The sequence below is a fragment of the Bufo gargarizans genome, unplaced genomic scaffold (assembly GCF_014858855.1).
Source record: "Bufo gargarizans isolate SCDJY-AF-19 unplaced genomic scaffold, ASM1485885v1 original_scaffold_1395_pilon, whole genome shotgun sequence".
In the NCBI taxonomy this organism is placed as follows: domain Eukaryota; kingdom Metazoa; phylum Chordata; class Amphibia; order Anura; family Bufonidae; genus Bufo; species Bufo gargarizans.
Genome location: NW_025334337.1, coordinates 63,738 through 84,730, shown reverse-complemented (window position 1 = coordinate 84,730; position 20,993 = coordinate 63,738). Strand labels below are relative to the sequence as shown.

The 20,993-nt window shown below is 56.8% G+C and overlaps 1 protein-coding gene across 1 annotated transcript; it reads left to right on the top strand.

The window, feature by feature from the left end:
- Nucleotides 1-508: 508 nt before the first annotated feature.
- Nucleotides 509-20,509, top strand: GNA13 (G protein subunit alpha 13). The gene is made up of 4 exons (XM_044274023.1): nucleotides 509-861; nucleotides 13,050-13,276; nucleotides 15,889-15,939; nucleotides 16,520-20,509. The coding sequence occupies exons 1-4, from the start codon at nucleotides 579-581 to the stop codon at nucleotides 17,090-17,092; spliced, it is 1,134 nt and encodes a 377-aa protein (XP_044129958.1). The 5' UTR covers nucleotides 509-578; the 3' UTR covers nucleotides 17,093-20,509.
- Nucleotides 20,510-20,993: the final 484 nt, after the last annotated feature.

Here is a 20,993-nt window from a genome sequence, read left to right as displayed (position 1 = left end):
TGAAATCCTCTGTGCTGCCGGGAGGACCCTGCTCCTTCTGCTATGTAAGAGAAGTATAGAAAACCACACCGGTGACGAGTTCTATCCACTGCTGCCAATTTGTTACAATGTGTCATTCTGGAGCTGTAACAAATCCTTCAACTGCGAGCGGGAATGAGTAAGACTGAAGTATCCATTCACTGACAGGAGGTGGTACATAGGGCTTCTGCAGGAGGGGCCCTATATTTTGGGGCCACACACCCATCTCTTGTGTAAATTACTATAGAGTCTTAGACACTGTAGGCTACCCTACCCATCTCATCCTCCGGAGACTGTAAACTGTCTCCTCTCAGGCCGCCATTCTGTTGTGGTCATTTCCATTTACCGCTAGATTTTTCGGGCTTCGGTACAATGGCGCCTCACTTGACACAGGCGTTGTAGGCGGGGCACGCATGCGCGGCTGCTCGAGCTCAAGTCCCGGGCGGGGCAGGGCGCTCTTTTGTCGGCGGGCTCGCGCACGCAGACAGTGACGCGGTGACGTAGTGACGCGGTGGCGCGCCGGCCTCCTCCCTGGGCTCGGTGTTCATGTAGTGTGTAAGATGGCGGACTTCCTGCCGACCCGCTCCGTGCTCTCCGTGTGTTTCCCCAACTGTGTGCTGAACAACCGGGAGGCCGAGCAGCAGCGCAAGTCCAAGGAGATCGACCGCTGCATCTCCCGGGAGAAGACCTACGTCAAGCGGCTGGTGAAGATCCTGCTGCTGGGCGCCGGCGAGAGCGGAAAGTCCACCTTCCTGAAGCAGATGCGCATCATCCACGGCCAGGACTTCGACGTGAGGGCCAAGCAGGAGTTCCGGGCCACCATCTACAGCAACGTCATCAAAGGTGAGAGATGGGGGGCCCGGGTGGGGGAGGGGTGACCCCGCCCCTCTGCCCTGCACCTCCAAAGAGAGCGCCCCCTACCTGCTGTCAGGGGATGGGCTGCCCCCCAAAGCTGGCTGCCAGCCTGACAGCTGCCCCCCCTTGTATGTAAGGCTGACCGCTGCGCCCCCCCTTGTATGTAAGGCTGACCGCTGCGCCCCCCCCTTGTATGTAAGGCTGACCGCTGCGCCCCCCCCTTGTATGTAAGGCTGACCGCTGCGCCCCCCCCCCCTTGTATGTAAGGCTGACCGCTGCAACCCCCCCCCCTTGTATGTAAGGCTGACCGCTGCAACCCCCCCCCCCTTGTATGTAAGGCTGACCGCTGCAACCCCCCCCCCTTGTATGTAAGGCTGACCGCTGCAACCCCCCCCCCTTGTATGTAAGGCTGACCGCTGCAACCCCCCTCCCTTGTATGTAAGGCTGACCGCTGCAACCCCCCCCCCTTGTATGTAAGGCTGACCGCTGAAACCCCCCCCCCCCTTGTATGTAAGGCTGACCGCTGCAACCCCCCCCCCTTGTATGTAAGGCTGACCGCTGCAACCCCCCCCCCTTGTATGTAAGGCTGACCGCTGCAACCCCCCCCCCTTGTATGTAAGGCTGACCGCTGCAACCCCCCTCCCTTGTATGTAAGGCTGACCGCTGCGACCCCCCCCCCCCTCCCTTGTATGTAAGGCTGACCGCTGCGACCCCCCCCCCCTCCCTTGTATGTAAGGCTGACCGCTGCGACCCCCCCCCCCTCCCTTGTATGTAAGGCTGACCGCTGCGACCCCCCCCCCCCCTCCCTTGTATGTAAGGCTGACCGCTGGACCCCCCCCTCCCTTGTATACGACTGACCGCTGGACCCCCCTCCCTTGTATACGACTGACCGCTGGACCCCCCTCCCTTGTATACGACTGACCGCTGGACCCCCCTCCCTTGTATACGACTGACCGCTGGACCCCCCTCCCTTGTATACGACTGACCGCTGGACCCCCCTCCCTTGTATACGACTGACCGCTGGACCCCCCTCCCTTGTATACGACTGACCGCTGGACCCCCCCCCTCCCTTGTATACGACTGACTGCTGGACCCCCCCCCCCTCCCTCCCTTGTATACGACTGACCGCTGGACCCCCCCCCTCCCTCCCTTGTATATGACTGACCGCTGGAACCCCCCCCCCTCCCTTGTATATGATTGACTGCTGGACCCCCCCCCCTTGTATATGATTGACTGCTGGACCCCCCCCCCTTGTATATGATTGACTGCTGGACCCCCCCCCCTTGTATATGACTGACTGCTGGACCCCCCCCCCCTTGTATATGACTGACTGCTGGACCCCCCCCCCCCCTTGTATATGACTGACTGCTGGACCCCCCCCCCCCTTGTATATGACTGACTGCTGGACCCCCCCCCCCCCCCCCTTGTATATGACTGACTGCTGGACCCCCCCCCCCCCCCCTTGTATATGACTGACTGCTGGACCCCCCCCCTTGTATATGACTGACAGCTGGGCCGCCCGTCTACGCCCCGTATGTAATATTATGGGGTGCTTCTCCTGCTGGGGGTCTGTTCTGTTTGTTTTGAGGGTCTCATTAGAGATAATACATGGATGGGGGGGGGGGGGTTTAACTCCGCCCCTTGGTGTGCAGCCCCGCCCATCAACTGTCGTTCTCCTCAGTAATGTTAGGAGTAAGAGGGGGGGCGACGGTGGAAGAAGGTCAGGAAAAATGGATGCCCCGTGACAACCAGCGTCTCTGGGGTTGTCAGAGGATGTCTTCATCTGCTGTGGAAGAATGGCGGCGGTGCTTTGGGCTTAACGCAATTTGCGGTGTTTGCTCCGCCCCATTAAGAATGAGGGGTGTGGCCTGTCAGTGTAAATCCTGTGTATACTGTACACTGACAGTGGGTCACATGACGCCTGGCTGCTCGCCCCTCGCATACCTCTAGAGATGTTCATCAGCTGACCCCAGACTGGAGGCGGAGCTTCGCTCTGACCCTGCACTCTGGGAGGGGCTTCCCTATACCCCTGAGCCGGTTGTGGTGGACAGTGAGGGTGGTAGTGGTCAGGCTGGTACGTGTACAGTCGTGGCCAAAAGTTTTGAGAATGACACAAATATTAGTTTTCACAAAGTTTGCTGCTAAACTGCTTTTAGATCTTTGTTTCAGTTGTTTCTGTGATGTAGTGAAATATAATTCCACGCACTTCATACGTTTCCGAGGCTTTTATCGACAATTACATGACATTTCTGCAGAGTCAGTATTTGCAGTGTTGGCCCTTCTTTTTCAGGGCCTCTGCAATCCGACTGCGCATGCTCTCAATCACCTTCTGGCCAATTCCTGACTGATAGCAACCCATTCTCTCATCATCACTTCTTGGAGTTTGTCAGAATTAGTGGGTTTTTGTTTGTCCACCCGCCTCTTGAGGATTGACCACAAGTTCTCAATGGGGTTAAGATCTGGGGAGTTTCCAGGCCATGGACGCAAAATGTCAACGTTTTGGTCCCCGAGCCACTTAGTTATCACTTTTGCCTTATGGCACGGTGCTCCATCGTGCTGGAAAATGCATTGTTCTTCACCAAACTGTTGTTGGAAGGAGTTGCTGTTGGAGGGTGTTTTGGTGCCATTCTTTATTCATGGCTGTGTTTGGGCAGAATTGTGAGTGAGCCCACTCCCTTGGACGAGAAGCAACCCCACACATGAATGGTCTCAGGATGCTTTACTGTTGGCATGACACAGGACTGATGGTAGCGCTCACCTTTTCTTCTCCGGACAAGCCTTTTTCCTGATGCTCCAAACAATCGGAAAGAGGCTTCACCGGAGGACATGACTTTGCCCCAGTCCTCAGCCGTCCATTCACCATATTTTCTGCAGAAGATCAATCTGTCCCTGATGTTTTTTTTTAGAGAAGTGGCTTCTTTGCTGCCATTCTAGACACCAGGTCATCTTCCAAAAGTCTTCGCCTCATTGTGCGTGCAGATGCGCTCACACCTGCCTGCTGCCATTCCTGAGCAAGCGCTGCACTGGTGGCACTCCGATCCCGCAGCTGAATCCTCTTTAGGAGACGATCCTGGCGCTTGCTGGACTTTCTTGGACGCCCTGAAGCCTTCTTAAGGCTACTTTCACACTAGCGTTCGTCGGTCCGCTCGTGAGCTCCGTTTGAAGGGGCTCACGAGCGGACCCGAACGCAGCCGTCCAGCCCTGATGCAGTCTGAATGGATGCGGATCCGCTCAGACTGCATCAGTCTGGCGGCGTTCAGCCTCCGCTCCGCTCGCCTCCGCACGGACAGGCGGACAGCTGAACGCTGCTTGCAGCGTTCGGGTGTCCGCCTGGCCATGCGGAGGCGTGCGGATCCGTCCAAACTTACAATGTAAGTCAATGGGAACGGATCCGCTTGAAGATGTCACCATATGGCTCAATCTTCAAGCGGATCCGTCCCCCATTGACTTTACATTGAAAGTCTGAACGGATCCGCGCAGGCTACTTGCGCACTTGCGAATTTTTTAAAAGTTATTAATGCAGACGGATCCGTACTGAACGGAGCCTCCGTCTGCATTAATATGATCGGATCCGTTCAGAACGGATCCGATCAAGCGCAAGTGTGAAAGTAGCCTTAGGAGGCACCTTTATTAGGCAAACGGATCCGCTGAGCGCATGCCTAAACGGATGCAGACGCAATAGACGGAGCCATTTTACGAGCGGATCCGTTCAATCGGATCCGCTCAAAGTATCACCGTTTGTAACCGTCTGTGAAATCCTTCAGACGGATCCCTTTAAGGCGGATCCGCCTGACGCTAGTGTGAAAGTAGCCTAACAAGAATTGAACCTCTTTCCTTGAAGTTCTTGGTGATCCTATAAATTGTAGATTGAGATGCAATCTTAGTAGCCACAATATCCTTGCCTGTGAAGCCATTTTTATGCAACGCAATGATGGCTGCGCGCGTTTCTTTGCAGGTCACCATGGTTAACAATGGAAGAACAAGGAATTCAAGCATCACCCTCCTTTTAACAGGTCAAGTCTGCCATTTTACCCCAATCAGCCTGACATAATGATCTCCAGCCTTGTGCTCGTCAACATTCTCACCCGAGTTACCAAGACGATTACTGAAATGATCTCAGCAGGTCCTTTAATGACAGCAATGAAATGCAGTGGAAAGGGTTTTTGGGGGATTAAGTTAATTTTCATGGCAAAGAAGGACGATGCAATTCATCTGATCCCTCTTCATAACATTCTGGAGTAGATGCAAACTGCTATTATAAAAACTTAAGCAGCAACTTTTCCAATTTCCAATATTTATGTAATTCTCAAAACTTTTGGCCACGACTAGTGCAGGGTTATAGGTGTGGTGTCAGGCCCTGGGCTGTGTATAAAGAATACCGCCACCTCTGTAACGTATACTTACACCCTATGGAGAATAGTGCAGCCACGAGGTGGAGACCACGTCATAGAGCGGGGTCCCCGAGTGCTGAGGAGCATGGACCCCCCTGTGGACTCCATACCTGCAGAGTCCAGTCCTCCTCTGCCATTAGAATCAGCCTCTGCATGCCAGCCTCCCATCGCCAAGCACCAGGCGTGGGACGGAGGGTGGAGGGCACGCCCCCACTGGACTCTGGAGCTTTTCTGCTCCTTCATGACTGCGCCCGATGCACAAGCTCCATAAAGACATCGGGGGGGAGTCTGGAAGAACCTGACCGTCCGCACAGACCCCCGACCTCAACCCCATCCAGGAACAGGACGAGACTGCGAGCCAGGCCACCCTCTCCAGACGTGGTGAGGATAGCCTGAGGCGGCTCTGACACCCTCCCCGGCTCTGGGGGTCAGATGCTGTGTTTCTCTGGTTGTCGTTGCAGTCTGGCCAGTCACCCCCAGCCAATCTCTGGATGCCACAAGGATCCCCCCCCTCCCCCAACCACAGTCTGCTTCCTGCTGCTCTGTGCCCACCACTTGTTGGCGCTGTTCAGTGATTCCTGCTTTTTATTGGGAACTATAGTGCAGGGAATAATGGGGGTGCCAGCTGCTGCGGATCTCTGCAGCCCTTGTTCTGATCCCTGTACCCCACCTGCTGGTTCAGTCTCTGCAGCCCTTGTCCTGATCCCTTTACCCCACCTGCTGGTTCAGTCTCTGCGGCCCTTGTCCTGATCCCTTTACCCCACCTGCTGGTTCAGTCTCTGCGGCCCTTGTCCTGATCCCTTTACCCCACCTGCTGGTTCAGTCTCTGCGGCCCTTGTCCTGATCCCTGTACCCCACCTGCTGGTTCAGTCTCTGCGGCCCTTGTCCTGATCCCTGTACCCCACCTGCTGGTTCAGTCTCTGCGGCCCTTGTCCTGATCCCTGTACCCCACCTGCTGGTTCAGTCTCTGCGGCCCTTGTCCTGATCCCTGTACCCCCTGCTGGTTCAGTCTCTGCGGCCCTTGTCCTGATCCCTTTACCCCACCTGCTGGTTCAGTCTCTGCGGCCCTTGTCCTGATCCCTTTACCCCACCTGCTGGTTCAGTCTCTGCGGCCCTTGTCCTGATCCCTTTACCCCCACCTGCTGGTTCAGTCTCTGCGGCCCTTGTCCTGATCCCTTTACCCCACCTGCTGGTTCAGTCTCTGCGGCCCTTGTCCTGATCCCTTTACCCCACCTGCTGGTTCAGTCTCTGCGGCCCTTGTCCTGATCCCTTTACCCCACCTGCTGGTTCAGTCTCTGCGGCCCTTGTCCTGATCCCTTTACCCCACCTGCTGGTTCAGTCTCTGCGGCCCTTGTCCTGATCCCTTTACCCCACCTGCTGGTTCAGTCTCTGCGGCCCTTGTCCCTGATCCCTTTACCCCACCTGCTGGTTCAGTCTCTGCGGCCCTTGCCCTGATCCCTTTACCCCACCTGCTGGTTCAGTCTCTGCGGCCCTTGCCCTGATCCCTTTACCCCACCTGCTGGTTCAGTCTCTGCGGCCCTTGCCCTGATCCCTTTACCCCACCTGCTGGTTCAGTCTCTGCGGCCCTTGCCCTGATCCCTTTACCCCACCTGCTGGTTCAGTCTCTGCGGCCCTTGCCCTGATCCCTTTACCCCACCTGCTGGTTCAGTCTCTGCGGCCCTTGCCCTGATCCCTTTACCCCACCTGCTGGTTCAGTCTCTGCGGCCCTTGCCCTGATCCCTTTACCCCACCTGCTGGTTTCAGTCTCTGCGGCCCTTGCCCTGATCCCTTTACCCCACCTGCTGGTTCAGTCTCTGCGGCCCTTGCCCTGATCCCTTTACCCCACCTGCTGGTTCAGTCTCTGCGGCCCTTGCCCTGATCCCTTTACCCCACCTGCTGGTTCAGTCTCTGCGGCCCTTGCCCTGATCCCTTTACCCCACCTGCTGTTCGTCTCTGCGGCCCTTGCCCTGATCCCTTTACCCCACCTGCTGGTTCAGTCTCTGCGGCCCTTGCCCTGATCCCTTTACCCCACCTGCTGGTTCAGTCTCTGCGGCCCTTGCCCTGATCCCTTTACCCCACCTGCTGGTTCAGTCTCTGCGGCCCTTGCCCTGATCCCTTTACCCCACCTGCTGGTTCAGTCTCTGCGGCCCTTGCCCTGATCCCTTTACCCCACCTGCTGGTTCAGTCTCTGCGGCCCTTGCCCTGATCCCTTTACCCCACCTGCTGGTTCAGTCTCTGCGGCCCTTGCCCTGATCCCTTTACCCCACCTGCTGGTTCAGTCTCTGCGGCCCTTGCCCTGATCCCTTTACCCCACCTGCTGGTTCAGTCTCTGCGGCCCTTGCCCTGATCCCTTTACCCCACCTGCTGGTTCAGTCTCTGCGGCCCTTGCCCTGATCCCTTTACCCCACCTGCTGGTTCAGTCTCTGCGGCCCTTGCCCTGATCCCTTTACCCCACCTGCTGGTTCAGTCTCTGCGGCCCTTGCCCTGATCCCTTTACCCCACCTGCTGGTTCAGTCTCTGCGGCCCTTGCCCTGATCCCTTTACCCCACCTGCTGGTTCAGTCTCTGCGGCCCTTGCCCTGATCCCTTTACCCCACCTGCTGGTTCAGTCTCTGCGGCCCTTGCCCTGATCCCTTTACCCCACCTGCTGGTTCAGTCTCTGCGGCCCTTGCCCTGATCCCTTTACCCCACCTGCTGGTTCAGTCTCTGCGGCCCTTGCCCTGATCCCTTTACCCACCTGCTGGTTCAGTCTCTGCGGCCCTTGCCCTGATCCCTTTACCCCACCTGCTGGTTCAGTCTCTGCGGCCCTTGCCCTGATCCCTTTACCCCACCTGCTGGTTCAGTCTCTGCGGCCCTTGCCCTGATCCCTTTACCCCACCTGCTGGTTCAGTCTCTGCGGCCCTTGCCCTGATCCCTTTACCCCACCTGCTGGTTCAGTCTCTGCGGCCCTTGCCCTGATCCCTTTACCCCACCTGCTGGTTCAGTCTCTGCGGCCCTTGCCCTGATCCTTACCCCACCTGCTGGTTCAGTCTCTGCGGCCCTTGCCCTGATCCCTTTACCCCACCTGCTGGTTCAGTCTCTGCGGCCCTTGCCCTGATCCCTTTACCCCACCTGCTGGTTCAGTCTCTGCGGCCCTTGCCCTGATCCCTTTACCCCACCTGCTGGTTCAGTCTCTGCGGCCCTTGCCCTGATCCCTTTACCCCACCTGCTGGTTCAGTCTCTGCGGCCCTTGCCCTGATCCCTTTACCCCACCTGCTGGTTCAGTCTCTGCGGCCCTTGCCCTGATCCCTTTACCCCACCTGCTGGTTCAGTCTCTGCGGCCCTTGCCCTGATCCCTTTACCCCACCTGCTGGTTCAGTCTCTGCGGCCCTTGCCCTGATCCCTTTACCCCACCTGCTGGTTCAGTCTCTGCGGCCCTTGCCCTGATCCCTTTACCCCACCTGCTGGTTCAGTCTCTGCGGCCCTTGCCCTGATCCCTTTACCCCACCTGCTGGTTCAGTCTCTGCGGCCCTTGCCCTGATCCCTTTACCCCACCTGCTGGTTCAGTCTCTGCGGCCCTTGCCCTGATCCCTTTACCCCACCTGCTGGTTCAGTCTCTGCGGCCCTTGCCCTGATCCCTTTACCCCACCTGCTGGTTCAGTCTCTGCGGCCCTTGCCCTGATCCCTTTACCCCACCTGCTGGTTCAGTCTCTGCGGCCCTTGCCCTGATCCCTTTACCCCACCTGCTGGTTCAGTCTCTGCGGCCCTTGCCCTGATCCCTTTACCCCACCTGCTGGTTCAGTCTCTGCGGCCCTTGCCCTGATCCCTTTACCCCACCTGCTGGTTCAGTCTCTGCGGCCCTTGCCCTGATCCCTTTACCCCACCTGCTGGTTCAGTCTCTGCGGCCCTTGCCCTGATCCCTTTACCCCACCTGCTGGTTCAGTCTCTGCGGCCCTTGCCCTGATCCCTTTACCCCACCTGCTGGTTCAGTCTCTGCGGCCCTTGCCCTGATCCCTTTACCCCACCTGCTGGTTCAGTCTCTGCGGCCCTTGCCCTGATCCCTTTACCCCACCTGCTGGTTCAGTCTCTGCGGCCCTTGCCCTGATCCCTTTACCCCACCTGCTGGTTCAGTCTCTGCGGCCCTTGCCCTGATCCCTTTACCCCACCTGCTGGTTCAGTCTCTGCGGCCCTTGCCCTGATCCCTTTACCCCACCTGCTGGTTCAGTCTCTGCGGCCCTTGCCCTGATCCCTTTACCCCACCTGCTGGTTCAGTCTCTGCGGCCCTTGCCCTGATCCCTTTACCCCACCTGCTGGTTCAGTCTCTGCGGCCCTTGCCCTGATCCCTTTACCCCACCTGCTGGTTCAGTCTCTGCGGCCCTTGCCCTGATCCCTTTACCCCACCTGCTGGTTCAGTCTCTGCGGCCCTTGCCCTGATCCCTTTACCCCACCTGCTGGTTCAGTCTCTGCGGCCCTTGCCCTGATCCCTTTACCCCACCTGCTGGTTCAGTCTCTGCGGCCCTTGCCCTGATCCCTTTACCCCACCTGCTGGTTCAGTCTCTGCGGCCCTTGCCCTGATCCCTTTACCCCACCTGCTGGTTCAGTCTCTGCGGCCCTTGCCCTGATCCCTTTACCCCACCTGCTGGTTCAGTCTCTGCGGCCCTTGCCCTGATCCCTTTACCCCACCTGCTGGTTCAGTCTCTGCGGCCCTTGCCCTGATCCCTTTACCCCACCTGCTGGTTCAGTCTCTGCGGCCCTTGCCCTGATCCCTTTACCCCACCTGCTGGTTCAGTCTCTGCGGCCCTTGCCCTGATCCCTTTACCCCACCTGCTGGTTCAGTCTCTGCGGCCCTTGCCCTGATCCCTTTACCCCACCTGCTGGTTCAGTCTCTGCGGCCCTTGCCCTGATCCCTTTACCCCACCTGCTGGTTCAGTCTCTGCGGCCCTTGCCCTGATCCCTTTACCCCACCTGCTGGTTCAGTCTCTGCGGCCCTTGCCCTGATCCCTTTACCCCACCTGCTGGTTCAGTCTCTGCGGCCCTTGCCCTGATCCCTTTACCCCACCTGCTGGTTCAGTCTCTGCGGCCCTTGCATGCAGTCTGAGGTAATGGATTTGCCCTCGGTTAGGTGATCCTGAGGTTTGGTTGTCGGAGGTCACATCATCGTCCTTTCTGTTGTCATTCTGGGTGACTGATGCTTCCTAGTGGAGCTGCCATGCAGTCAGGAGGCCGGGCCTGGCGCGCTGCCACTTCCTGTTCTCTGCTCTTCACGTACTGCCGGCAACAAGTCACACAGCAAAGGTTTTGTCTTCCGAATGTATCAGCAGCAGCACTAGAATAAGTCTCACCCCGTCCCTGCCATTGTGAGGATGGGCTCCGAGATAACTGATTAGGGTGACATGGTGAAGGTGCGCTCTAGATCTATGACCACCTCCTCCTCCCCTCAGAGCTGCACTCACTATTCTGCTGGTGCAGACACTGTGTACATACATTACTTCTCCTGTATTATACCCCAGAGCTGCACTCACTATTCTGCTGGTGCAGACACTGTGTACATACATTACTTATCCTGTACTGATCCTGAGTTACATGCTGTATTATACTCCAGAGCTGCACTCACTATTCTGCTGCTGCTGCAGACACTGTGTACATACATTACTTATCCTGTACTGATCCTGAGTTACATCCTGTATTATACTCCAGAGCTGTACTCGCTATTCTGCTGGTGCAGTCACTGTGTACATACATTACTTATCCTGTACTGATCCTGAGTTACATCCTGTATTATACTCCAGAGCTGCACTCACTATTCTGCTGGTGGAGTCACTGTGTACATACATTACTTATCCTGTACTGATCCTGAGTTACATCTTGTATTATACTCCAGAGCTGCACTCACTATTCTGCTGGCGCAGTCACTGTGTACATACATTACTTATCCTGTACTGATCCTGAGTTACATCCTGTATTATACTCCAGAGCTGCACTCACTATTCTGCTGGTGCAGTCACTTTACACATACATTACTTGTCCTGTGTTATACTCCAGAGCTGCGTGTCCCAGAATGCTCTGTGCAGACATTGATTCCGCAGGGGGCTTTCAGCTCTGAAGCTCCAGAGTATTGCTGTCACCGCCGGCCCTGGGAGAGATCTTAGAAGTTCAGATAGACGGAAGACTCTGGGGTTGATCTGACAGATCTCCATTGTTGCTGACCGGTTTCCATCAGGTGGCTCTCTATATGTTCTGCCTCACTTGTTTCCCTGCGGCTGATAGCTCTTCTGAGGAGTGCTCTGCTTGTGTGGTGGTTCTCCTCTTCCAGTTGCTTCTCAAGCTAAGTCCTTTTCCCTTTTCTTGGTGTGTCTGTCCTGACTAGGCCTCGGGGAGACACTGGTTCCTTCAGTTTGGAAGGAGCCGGTTGTCTGTCCCTGTTCCCAAAGCTGAGGGTTTGGTGCAGTGTTTCAGCAGTCTCAGGTTCCTGTGCAGTTCTACCTAGGTTTGGGGCCTAGTCTGTTGTTGTGGTCCCTTTGGTTGTCCTGCCTTCCCCGTACTTCCCGTGACAGTTGCTCTTTCTTGCACAGTCTCATGTGTTTTTTCCCTGGATGTTTTCGGGGCGCTCCCCTGTCTCGAGCTCCTTGTCTTTTTGCTGGTGGGGTGTTCTCTGCAGGAGACCCTGGGGTGTGTCATGTTTTGCAAACAATCCTCCTATTCATTGCTGCAGCATCTAAATAAAAAAAGTAATGTGGATTTTCTTCTGCCGTTTTGTGCACGCAGCTCATGTGCCGATGGTTCTTCATGGGTACAGACTTACTGCCTGTAGGTGATCATGGCTCAGTGGTCTCCATCTCCTGAAGAACTACAATTCCCAGCATTCCGAGCCAGCCCCTGACAGGGTGTGCTTGGATTTGGGCGGCCCCAGATTCGGACTAGTGTTGCTGACTTGTACCCATGATGCATCTGGTCTTCAGTGTCCCCTAGCTTCCAGTCGGGGCCCACAGCAGGCTGCAGGGGTTAAGTCCGAGGCCGCCTCCGCTCTTTTAATCAGGACTGAGAGTGTTTACAAGAACAAAGCAATCAAATACCGATTACAGGCCGTGAAGATTTCCTGTCTGAGGTCAGAGCGCAAAAATAGACGAGAAACCCTGGAGTGCGCAGTCAGCTGGAGGCTGTGTGCATGCTGGGAGTTGTAGTCCACAAAGAGCAGTCTGTACAATGCATACAGTACTGGCAGATGACTGAGGTTCCTTGAGCCTCATGCCTCCGGCTGTAAATTGCCTGTTTATCAGTAGGCTGTATGGTTGTGGTGACGTTCGCCTCTGTGTTTGTGGCTGAGATGACGTATCCAGAGCACCGCTGTCTGCTATATACCAGTCTGTGCCCCTGGTCCTGGGGGAGGGTGCCGTGCCCGTCTGTGCCCGGGGGAGGGTGCCTGCCGTTGCCCGGGGGAGGGTGCCGTGCCCGTCTGTGCCCGGGGGAGGGTGCCGTGCCCGTCTGTGCCCGGGGGAGGGTGCCGTGCCCGTCTGTGCCCGGGGGAGGGTGCCGTGCCCGTCTGTGCCCGGGGAGGGTGCCGTGCCCGTCTGTGCCCGGGGAGGGTGCCGTGCCCGTCTGTGCCCGGGGGAGGGTGCCGTGCCCGTCTGTGCCCGGGGGAGGGTGCCGTGCCCGGGGGAGGGTGCCCGGGGGAGGGTGCCGTGCCCGGGGGAGGGTGCCCGGGGGAGGGTGCCGTGCCCGGGGGAGGGTGCCGTGCCCGGGGGAGGGTGCCGTGCCCGGGGGAGGGTGCCGTGCCAGTCTGTGCCCTCTTGACGCCTCTCTTTTGCAGGTATCCGGGTGCTGGTGGACGCTCGGGAGAAGCTGCACATTCCCTGGGGAGACCCGTCCAATCAGAAGCACGGAGAAGTGATGATGGCCTTCGACACGCGCTCCGTCATAGTGTCTCAGGGGATGGTGGACACCCAAGTCTTCCTCCTGCACTTGTCATCCATAAAGACCCTGTGGGCGGACAGCGGCATTCAGCACGCCTACGACCGGCGCCGCGAGTTCCAGCTGGTAAGTAGCGCAGCCACTGATCCATCCGCACATCGTCATTCACATTGCGTCCTTTACTTCCAGAGCTGCGTTCACAATTCTGCTGCGGATCGATGATGCTTTGTCTTGTGTCCGAAGAGCTTTATTGCAGCCTCTGCTCCCTCCATGCACTGAATTGTGGCCGCTGCTCTGGATGTGACTGGAGTCTGATGACTGAGACTCAGCAGAATGCAGACCGCTCTGTTCTGGCTGGCACAGGCTGTGGGGGCGTCTCGCAGCTGCTGATCTCCCCTCTCCTCTGGCACTCTCAGCTGCACATCTGCTTGCTGTCAGGGAATTGTCAACATGAATAGGTTAAATCAAGAAGGTGAATTCTGGTCTTGACTCCTTTGTCAGCAGAGGGTTTGTTAGTGTTTCATTTTAGATAGTTCTGCAGCTGTCAAAACGTCTCTAAAAGCCTAAAGCCATCCCTGCACTGACACATTGTAACAAGCCCTCAGCTGCATTGTTAGGACGGGTTTTCATCCACTGTGTGAGCAGTGATCAGCTTCTTGCAGTGCTGAGCGGCCATGTTCTTAGTGCTGCCTGCGGAGCCGTCACCTCGATGGTTTGTAGCGCCTCGTGTGTGCGGGTACCCAAAAAATGAGTTGGGGGTTACCGGGGGGTGCTGGGAATGGAGGTGGGTGCAGGGAGGGAGTCGAGGCCTTCTCCAGGTTACGGGAGTGCTGAGAATGGCGGTGGGTGCAGGGAGGGAGTCGAGGACTTCTCCAGGTTACGGGAATGCTGAGAATGGCGGTGGGAGCAGGGAGTCGAGGACTTCTCCAGGTTACGGGAGTGCTGAGAATGGCAGTGGGAGCAGGGAGTCGAGGACTTCTCCAGGTTACGGGAGTGCTGAGAATGGCGGTGGGAGCAGGGAGTCGAGGACTTCTCCAGGTTATGGGGGTGCTGAGAATGGCGCTGGGTGCAGGGAGGGAGTCGAGGACTTCTCCAGGTTACGGGAGTGCTGAGAATGGCAGTGGGAGCAGGGAGTCGAGGACTTCTCCAGGTTACGGGAGTGCTGAGAATGGCGGTGGGAGCAGGGAGTCGAGGACTTCTCCAGGTTACTGGGGTGCTGAGAATGGCGCTGGGTGCAGGGAGGGAGTCGAGGACTTCTCCAGGTTACGGGGGTGCTGAGAATGGCGCTGGGTGCAGGGAGGGAGTCGAGGACTTCTCCAGGTTATGGGGGTGCTGAGAATGGCGCTGGGTGCAGGGAGGGAGTCGAGGACTTCTCCAGGTTACGGGGGTGCTGAGAATGGCGCTGGGTGCAGGGAGGGAGTCGAGGACTTCTCCAGGTTACTGGGGTGCTGAGAATGGCGCTGGGTGCAGGGAGGGAGTCGAGGACTTCTCCAGGTTACTGGGGTGCTGAGAATGGCGCTGGGTGCAGGGAGGGAGTCGAGGACTTCTCCAGGTTACGGGGGTGCTGAGAATGGCGCTGGGTGCAGGGAGGGAGTCGAGGACTTCTCCAGGTTACGGGGGTGCTGAGAATGGCGCTGGGTGCAGGGAGGGAGTCGAGGACTTCTCCAGGTTACTGGGGTGCTGAGAATGGCGCTGGGTGCAGGGAGGGAGTCGAGGACTTCTCCAGGTTACGGGGGTGCTGAGAATGGCGCTGGGTGCAGGGAGGGAGTCGAGGACTTCTCCAGGTTACGGGGGGGCTGAGAATGGCGCTGGGTGCAGGGAGGGAGTCGAGGACTTCTCCAGGTTACTGGGGTGCTGAGAATGGCGCTGGGTGCAGGGAGGGAGTCGAGGACTTCTCCAGGTTACTGGGGGGCTGAGTGGTGGGACGCACAGTGCTGGGCGAAGCTGACGGTGCAGATGCCGGCAGATCTATAGAGGGTGGGGGTGCTGTCGTGGGGGATTGTGGGAGGACACTGTGTGTGGGGGAGGGGGGTGCTGTCGTCTTCTGGGGGCACTTTTTATGTGGTCCCTGATGATTTTCAGTCACTGTATCCAGCCAGCTAGTGTACTACAAGTCCCAGGCTGCATCTTTATCACTGCGGCGCTCCCAGGTTGTGCGTTCTTATCCTTAGACACGGTTATGAAGGTGATGTGTCCCATTCTGGGTGGGGGTTCGCTGCTGCGCTGGATGTGACTGGAGCAGTGCTGGGTCGCTGCTGCGCTGGATGTGACTGGAGCAGTGCTGGGTCGCTGCTGCGCTGGATGTGACTGGAGCAGTGCTGGGTCGCTGCTGCGCTGGATGTGACTGGAGCAGTGCTGGGTCGCTGCTGCGCTGGATGTGACTGGAGCAGTGCTGGGTCGCTGCTGCGCTGGATGTGACTGGAGCAGTGCTGGGTCGCTGCTGCGCTGGATGTGACTGGAGCAGTGCTGGGTCGCTGCTGCGCTGGATGTGACTGGAGCAGTGCTGGGTCGCTGCTGCGCTGGATGTGACTGGAGCAGTGCTGGGTCGCTGCTGCGCTGGATGTGACTGGAGCAGTGCTGGGTCGCTGCTGCGCTGGATGTGACTGGAGCAGTGCTGGGTCGCTGCTGCGCTGGATGTGACTGGAGCAGTGCTGGGTCGCTGCTGCGCTGGATGTGACTGGAGCAGTGCTGGGTCTAGTTTTGCTCATGTCCTGACTTTGGTTTTCTATTTCTCTCAGGGTGAGTCAGTGAAATATTTCCTGGACAATCTAGACAAGCTGGGAGAACTGGTGAGTACCTGCTCGGTCCCCCATAGGCCTCTGATCTCCCCTTTAGTCGTAATGCCCCCGGGGGGTCCCCCCTTTTCCCCCAATGTAATGCCCCCGTGGCCCCTCCCACCTCTTGTAGTATTTCACTTCTCATTTCCTCCTCTTGTGAGTGCGGAGCTGATCATGTGACCCGGCCCTGCCCGATCCCACTATGTGCCGCTATTAACCTCCGTTAACCCTGTGCTTGCTGCAGCAGACGTAATGGTGCTTCAGCTGGAGCGCCACATGTGTAGCTGCTGTTTACATACGTGTTCTTTACATGAATCTGCAGGTTAGCGGGCAGCAACCTCTGACACTCCAGCTGTTGTGAAACTACAACTCCCAGCATGCTCTGTTACCTTCTATGGGAGTTTCGAGAACAGCTGAGTAAGTGTGCTTGCTGAGAGTTGTAGTGTCGCTATAGCTGTAGATGTTAAACAGAGCGAGGCCTTGAAGTTGTGTCCTGTGTTGTCAGAGCTCCACCTGCTGGCCGGATCCTGTCAGTACAGACAGACGAGCAGCGTTAGCCGTTGATCACCTGACTCCCCTTCTCTCCCCTCAGGACTACCTCCCGTCTCAACAGGACATCCTCCTGGCTCGTCGGCCCACCAAGGGGATTCACGAATACGACTTTGAAATAAAAAACGTTCCTTTCAAGATGGTGGACGTGGGCGGCCAGCGGTCAGAGCGGAAGCGATGGTTCGAGTGCTTCGACAGCGTCACCTCCATCCTGTTCTTGGTGTCGTCCAGCGAGTACGATCAGGTGCTGATGGAAGACCGCCAGACCAACCGCCTGACCGAGTCCCTCAACATCTTTGAGACGATAGTCAACAACCGGGTGTTCAGCAATGTCTCCATCATCCTGTTCCTGAACAAGACGGACTTGCTGGAGGAGAAGGTGAAGGTGGTCAGCATTAAGGACTACTTCCCGGAGTTTGGGGGCGACCCGCACTGCCTCTCTGACGTCCAGAAGTTCCTGGTGGATTGTTTCCGTAACAAGCGTCGGGACCAGCAGCAGAAGCCGCTCTACCACCACTTCACCACCGCCATCAACACAGAGAACATTCGCCTGGTTTTCCGCGACGTGAAGGATACAATTCTTCACGACAACCTCAAGCAGCTGATGCTGCAGTGATCACAGGACTCCGCTTTCCTTGTTGGTTTTTATTTTTTTTTTAAGGAATTTCTCCAGTTTTTATTGAATTATTTTTTTTTAAATGTCTTTGAGGTTTAGCGTCGAGCTCTGGGGCCGCGTGCTTGTGGATTGTCCTGACAGCCAACCAGAGCCCCTCGCGGCCGCCCCCCGCAGTGGAGCCTGGCCCTGGATTTGCCTCCTGCCTTATCTGCGTGTTTATAACTAACCAGCACAAATTTGTATTTTACAACTTTTCGCAATTTTTTTTTTTTTTTTACCATCTGTTTTTAAGTTTCCTGAAGTTTTAGCCATTGTTGGGGGGTGATGATGAGGATCCGCCATGTTGGGGGTGATGAGGATCCCCCTCGGCACAGAGTATCTAGTTTTATATTATAGTATTACTTTTAACCTATTAACAAGGACTGGGCCGCCAGGAAGCGGGGACTCTGCCTGGACTCCGCCCCCTTACAGGGACCTTGCTGGGACTTGTGGATACAGTATGTTCCCCCTTCTGAGTAATACTATTGCAACATCTGGTCAGTGACGGCCGGAGGGGCAAGACTCCCATCATCCTCCTCCCCATAATATCCATGTAATCGCTAACCTTGCACTTTGACGTCATTTTCTCTGAGTCGGGAAGAGGTTTCCATCCAGAAGTCGCCATGATGGAGCAATCGCCCGGTAAAAGCGGAACTGATATATATAACCGCTGATTCTGATGGCATAGATTGGGGGGGGGGGCGTGTCCTCTAGTAATGGCCGTCATTAGGCCGTGCAGATTATACCACTGGAGCCACCATGTTAGTCCCCTGAGGGTGCACAGTGCCAAGTACCTGGGTGTCGGGGTTCACAGCAGGTTTGGGGTGCAGGGACTGTGGGCTCCTCCCTTGTATAGCGGGGTTTCTATGAAGTGGGGTTGCCACGGCGACTCTTCTATATTTTCACTCTATATAGTATATTTTTAGATGAAATGTGAATAAATCGTTTTTTGTTTTTTTTTTCCAGGGGGGGGGGTTCGATATCGAGGTTTATAATAATTGTGCCAAAAAATTCACCGGGTGAGCGGGTGTCGGGGCGTGTCCTCAGCCACTGACTGCAGCCGCTTCAGCTACTTGTCTCCGGGCCCCTGGGGGTCCTTAACTTGTGGCCCTCTGTCACGTCATTAGGATCTTCTGTCACTGGGTTTTTTTTTATATTTTTTATATTACTTTTTCCTGAAAGGGTTAAACTGCTGTTAATTTTGCACTCGACCATTAAATCCCTGGGATAGACCGTGGGCGACTCATTGGGAGCGGTGGCGGTCCATAAGAAGCAGCGACTCATCAGGAGCGGCGAGTGGCACAGAAATGTTGTCATTCACTTACAGCAAGCAGATCTTGTAACTGGCTCAGTGTGAACCACCGAAGTCTGTTAGAAAGTTGCAGAGCCGCTGAGGTTGTGCACATAATACTGGATGTGGCGGCGAGGGGGGTGCGTGGCCCCTGGGGGGCAGGGTAACATGGCAGTGTGGCCCCTCCATAGGGAGTAAGGATCTGGTGTATTATAATAGGGGGGGCATCAGCCGTGCCTTCTCAGTCTATTGGGGGTTTGGTCCCTCCTACATGATGTTGGTGGCAGCGCTCCCGGCGCCGCGGTTTAGGGCGAAGCCTCCAGTCGCAGCAATAATATTAGAGGAGACTTATTCCTCGTCTTGTGCCTTGTCCACATCTTATAATGCTGTATCCAAAGGGAAAGGCTTTGAATAAGTGTTCACACCCCTTGTAACCAGAGGCAAAGTGGGTTACTCACGGCTGGGAGTTGTAGTCCCCAGGAGCTGCAGATGGTTGGATGATGGCCTGCAGTGCTCCCTGCTGGTGCGGTGCGGTACTGCATCCCACTCCCATACATTTCTTATCCTGTTTAGGCCTCGTGCACACGGCCGTTGCTCGGAAATTTGCGGTCTCCAATGCACAGAAGCACCCCGTAGTGTGGACCCATTGAAGTGCTTTTTGCGGGCCGCAATACGTGCAATGGCCGCGTGCATGGGGCCTTACTAGGAGGTGATGTCATCTGTGAGGTGCAGAGATAGGCCGCCCCTCCCCCACACTTGGAATTTACTTAACCACTGAGACGACTTGAGATGGGCATTGTGTGAAGTAGTCACTGCTGTTGTGTGTACTACTACCCCCAACATGGCAGAGACAGATTATAAATAGGTCCATAAAGGGAGATGGGGAGGAGCCTGATCTGGCTGGTCACCAGATAAGCCCCTCCCCCTGTGTGTTCAGTCTTCCATGGCGTGCGGTCACAGCTATCCATCCTCGCTCAGTTGCCATCTATGGATACGACTCTGATCCGGAGTCGGGTCCTGTGCTCTAGTTGCCTCCAGAGCTGCAGTCACAGTTCTGCTGCCCCCCCCCCTGAGTTTCAAGGATATCCTCTGCTGTAGTGCATTGGGGGAGAGGCAGCGCAGCAGGTGGCTGTTAGGAACCCGTCTGATGTAACTGCAGCTCTGGTGGCAGCTAGAGTACGAGAGAGTAGATATGCTCTAGTCTCCTCCAGAGCTGTAATCGCAACATGTGGCTGGAGCCCTGGATCAGCAGGGCATCACATGGCCATTCACCCTTTACCTCTGTGATCAGACCATGTACTGTCTCTTTAAATCTCCCGTCGGTGCCTTCCGCCGTCTTGTGGCTTTTATAAAAGGCCGATGATTTTGTATTCCCTGTAAATATGTGCACCTCCCCGTCCCTCGCTGCTGGAGGTCCTCGCTGGACAACTACAGAAGTGCCTGCAGCTTATACCTCACCACTGAGGCACGAGGCGCCTCAATGCGATCATAGTGCTTGGCCTGTCGTTGGCCTCATCCTCTGTTATGATTTTGGCTTCTTCAGTATATTTTGCGTTCTGTGTGGAGCCGTCGTCAGTCGCATAACCGGCGCATAGATGAAAGATCGCACTCGTCTCTGCGCCAGTCTATTTTGACCGCGCTCTCCCGCCCAAGCCCCCCTCCTGACGGCGCTCTGCTGTCCCACGCCCCATCCTGACGGTGCGCTCCTACCCCACGCGCCCCCCTCCCCCGACTGCGCTCTCCTGCCCCATGCCCCTCCTCCCTCTCCCCGGTTGTGCCAGATGATATACAGGTCTTGTGTCTATGGCCGGCTTTGTGCCCGGGGTGCGATGTGGGCGCCCTGCTCCCGCTGGGATTGTCACCCCTCGGCAGTAGGACGTGTTGTACATTTTCTTTTGGTTCTAGGTTATTGGTGATAAGTTATTGTGGAGCAGAACCTGCGCACTGATCCCGGCCGCACGGTTATCGGACCCCCGTGTAACTTCTGTACATTCTGTACATATCCCCAGGACTGGGTTTTGCCTTTTCCATTATTTGCCTGTAAATCTGATAGTTACTGACCTGAAATAAACCTGTTTAAAGCCTGAGCCTCGTCCGTCTGTCCGCTCCGGGGTGGAGGGTGGTGGTCAGAACCGGTCACCCCCCTCTGGGGTGGTGGAGGGTGGGGGTCAGGACTGGTCACCTCCCTCTCTGGGGGGGTCAGGACTGGTCACCTCCCTCTCTGGGGGGGGTGGAGGGTGGGGGTCAGGACTGGTCACCTCCCTCTCTGGGGGGGGTGGAGGGTGGGGGTCAGGACTGGTCACCTCCCTCTCTGGGGGGGGGGGTGGAGGGTGGGGGTCAGGACTGGTCACCTCCCTCTCTGGGGGGGGGGGGTGGAGGGTGGGGGTCAGGACTGGTCACCTCCCTCTCTGGGGGGGGGGGTGGAGGGTGGGGGTCAGGACTGGTCACCTCCCTCTCTGGGGGAGGGTGGGGGTCAGGACCGGTCACCTCCCTCTCTGGGGGAGGGTGGGGGTCAGGACCGGTCACCTCCCTCTCTGGGGGAGGGTGGGGGTCAGGACCGGTCACCTCCGT

Bases quoted from the DNA above. Each gene is read 5' to 3' on its own strand.
- GNA13 (XM_044274023.1), top strand. From the start codon at position 579: ATGGCGGACTTCCTGCCGACCCGCTCCGTGCTCTCCGTGTGTTTCCCC. The intron at 862-13,049 runs GTGAGAGATGGG...TCTCTTTTGCAG, and splicing joins CTACAGCAACGTCATCAAAG to GTATCCGGGTGCTGGTGGAC. The intron at 13,277-15,888 runs GTAAGTAGCGCA...TATTTCTCTCAG, and splicing joins GGCGCCGCGAGTTCCAGCTG to GGTGAGTCAGTGAAATATTT.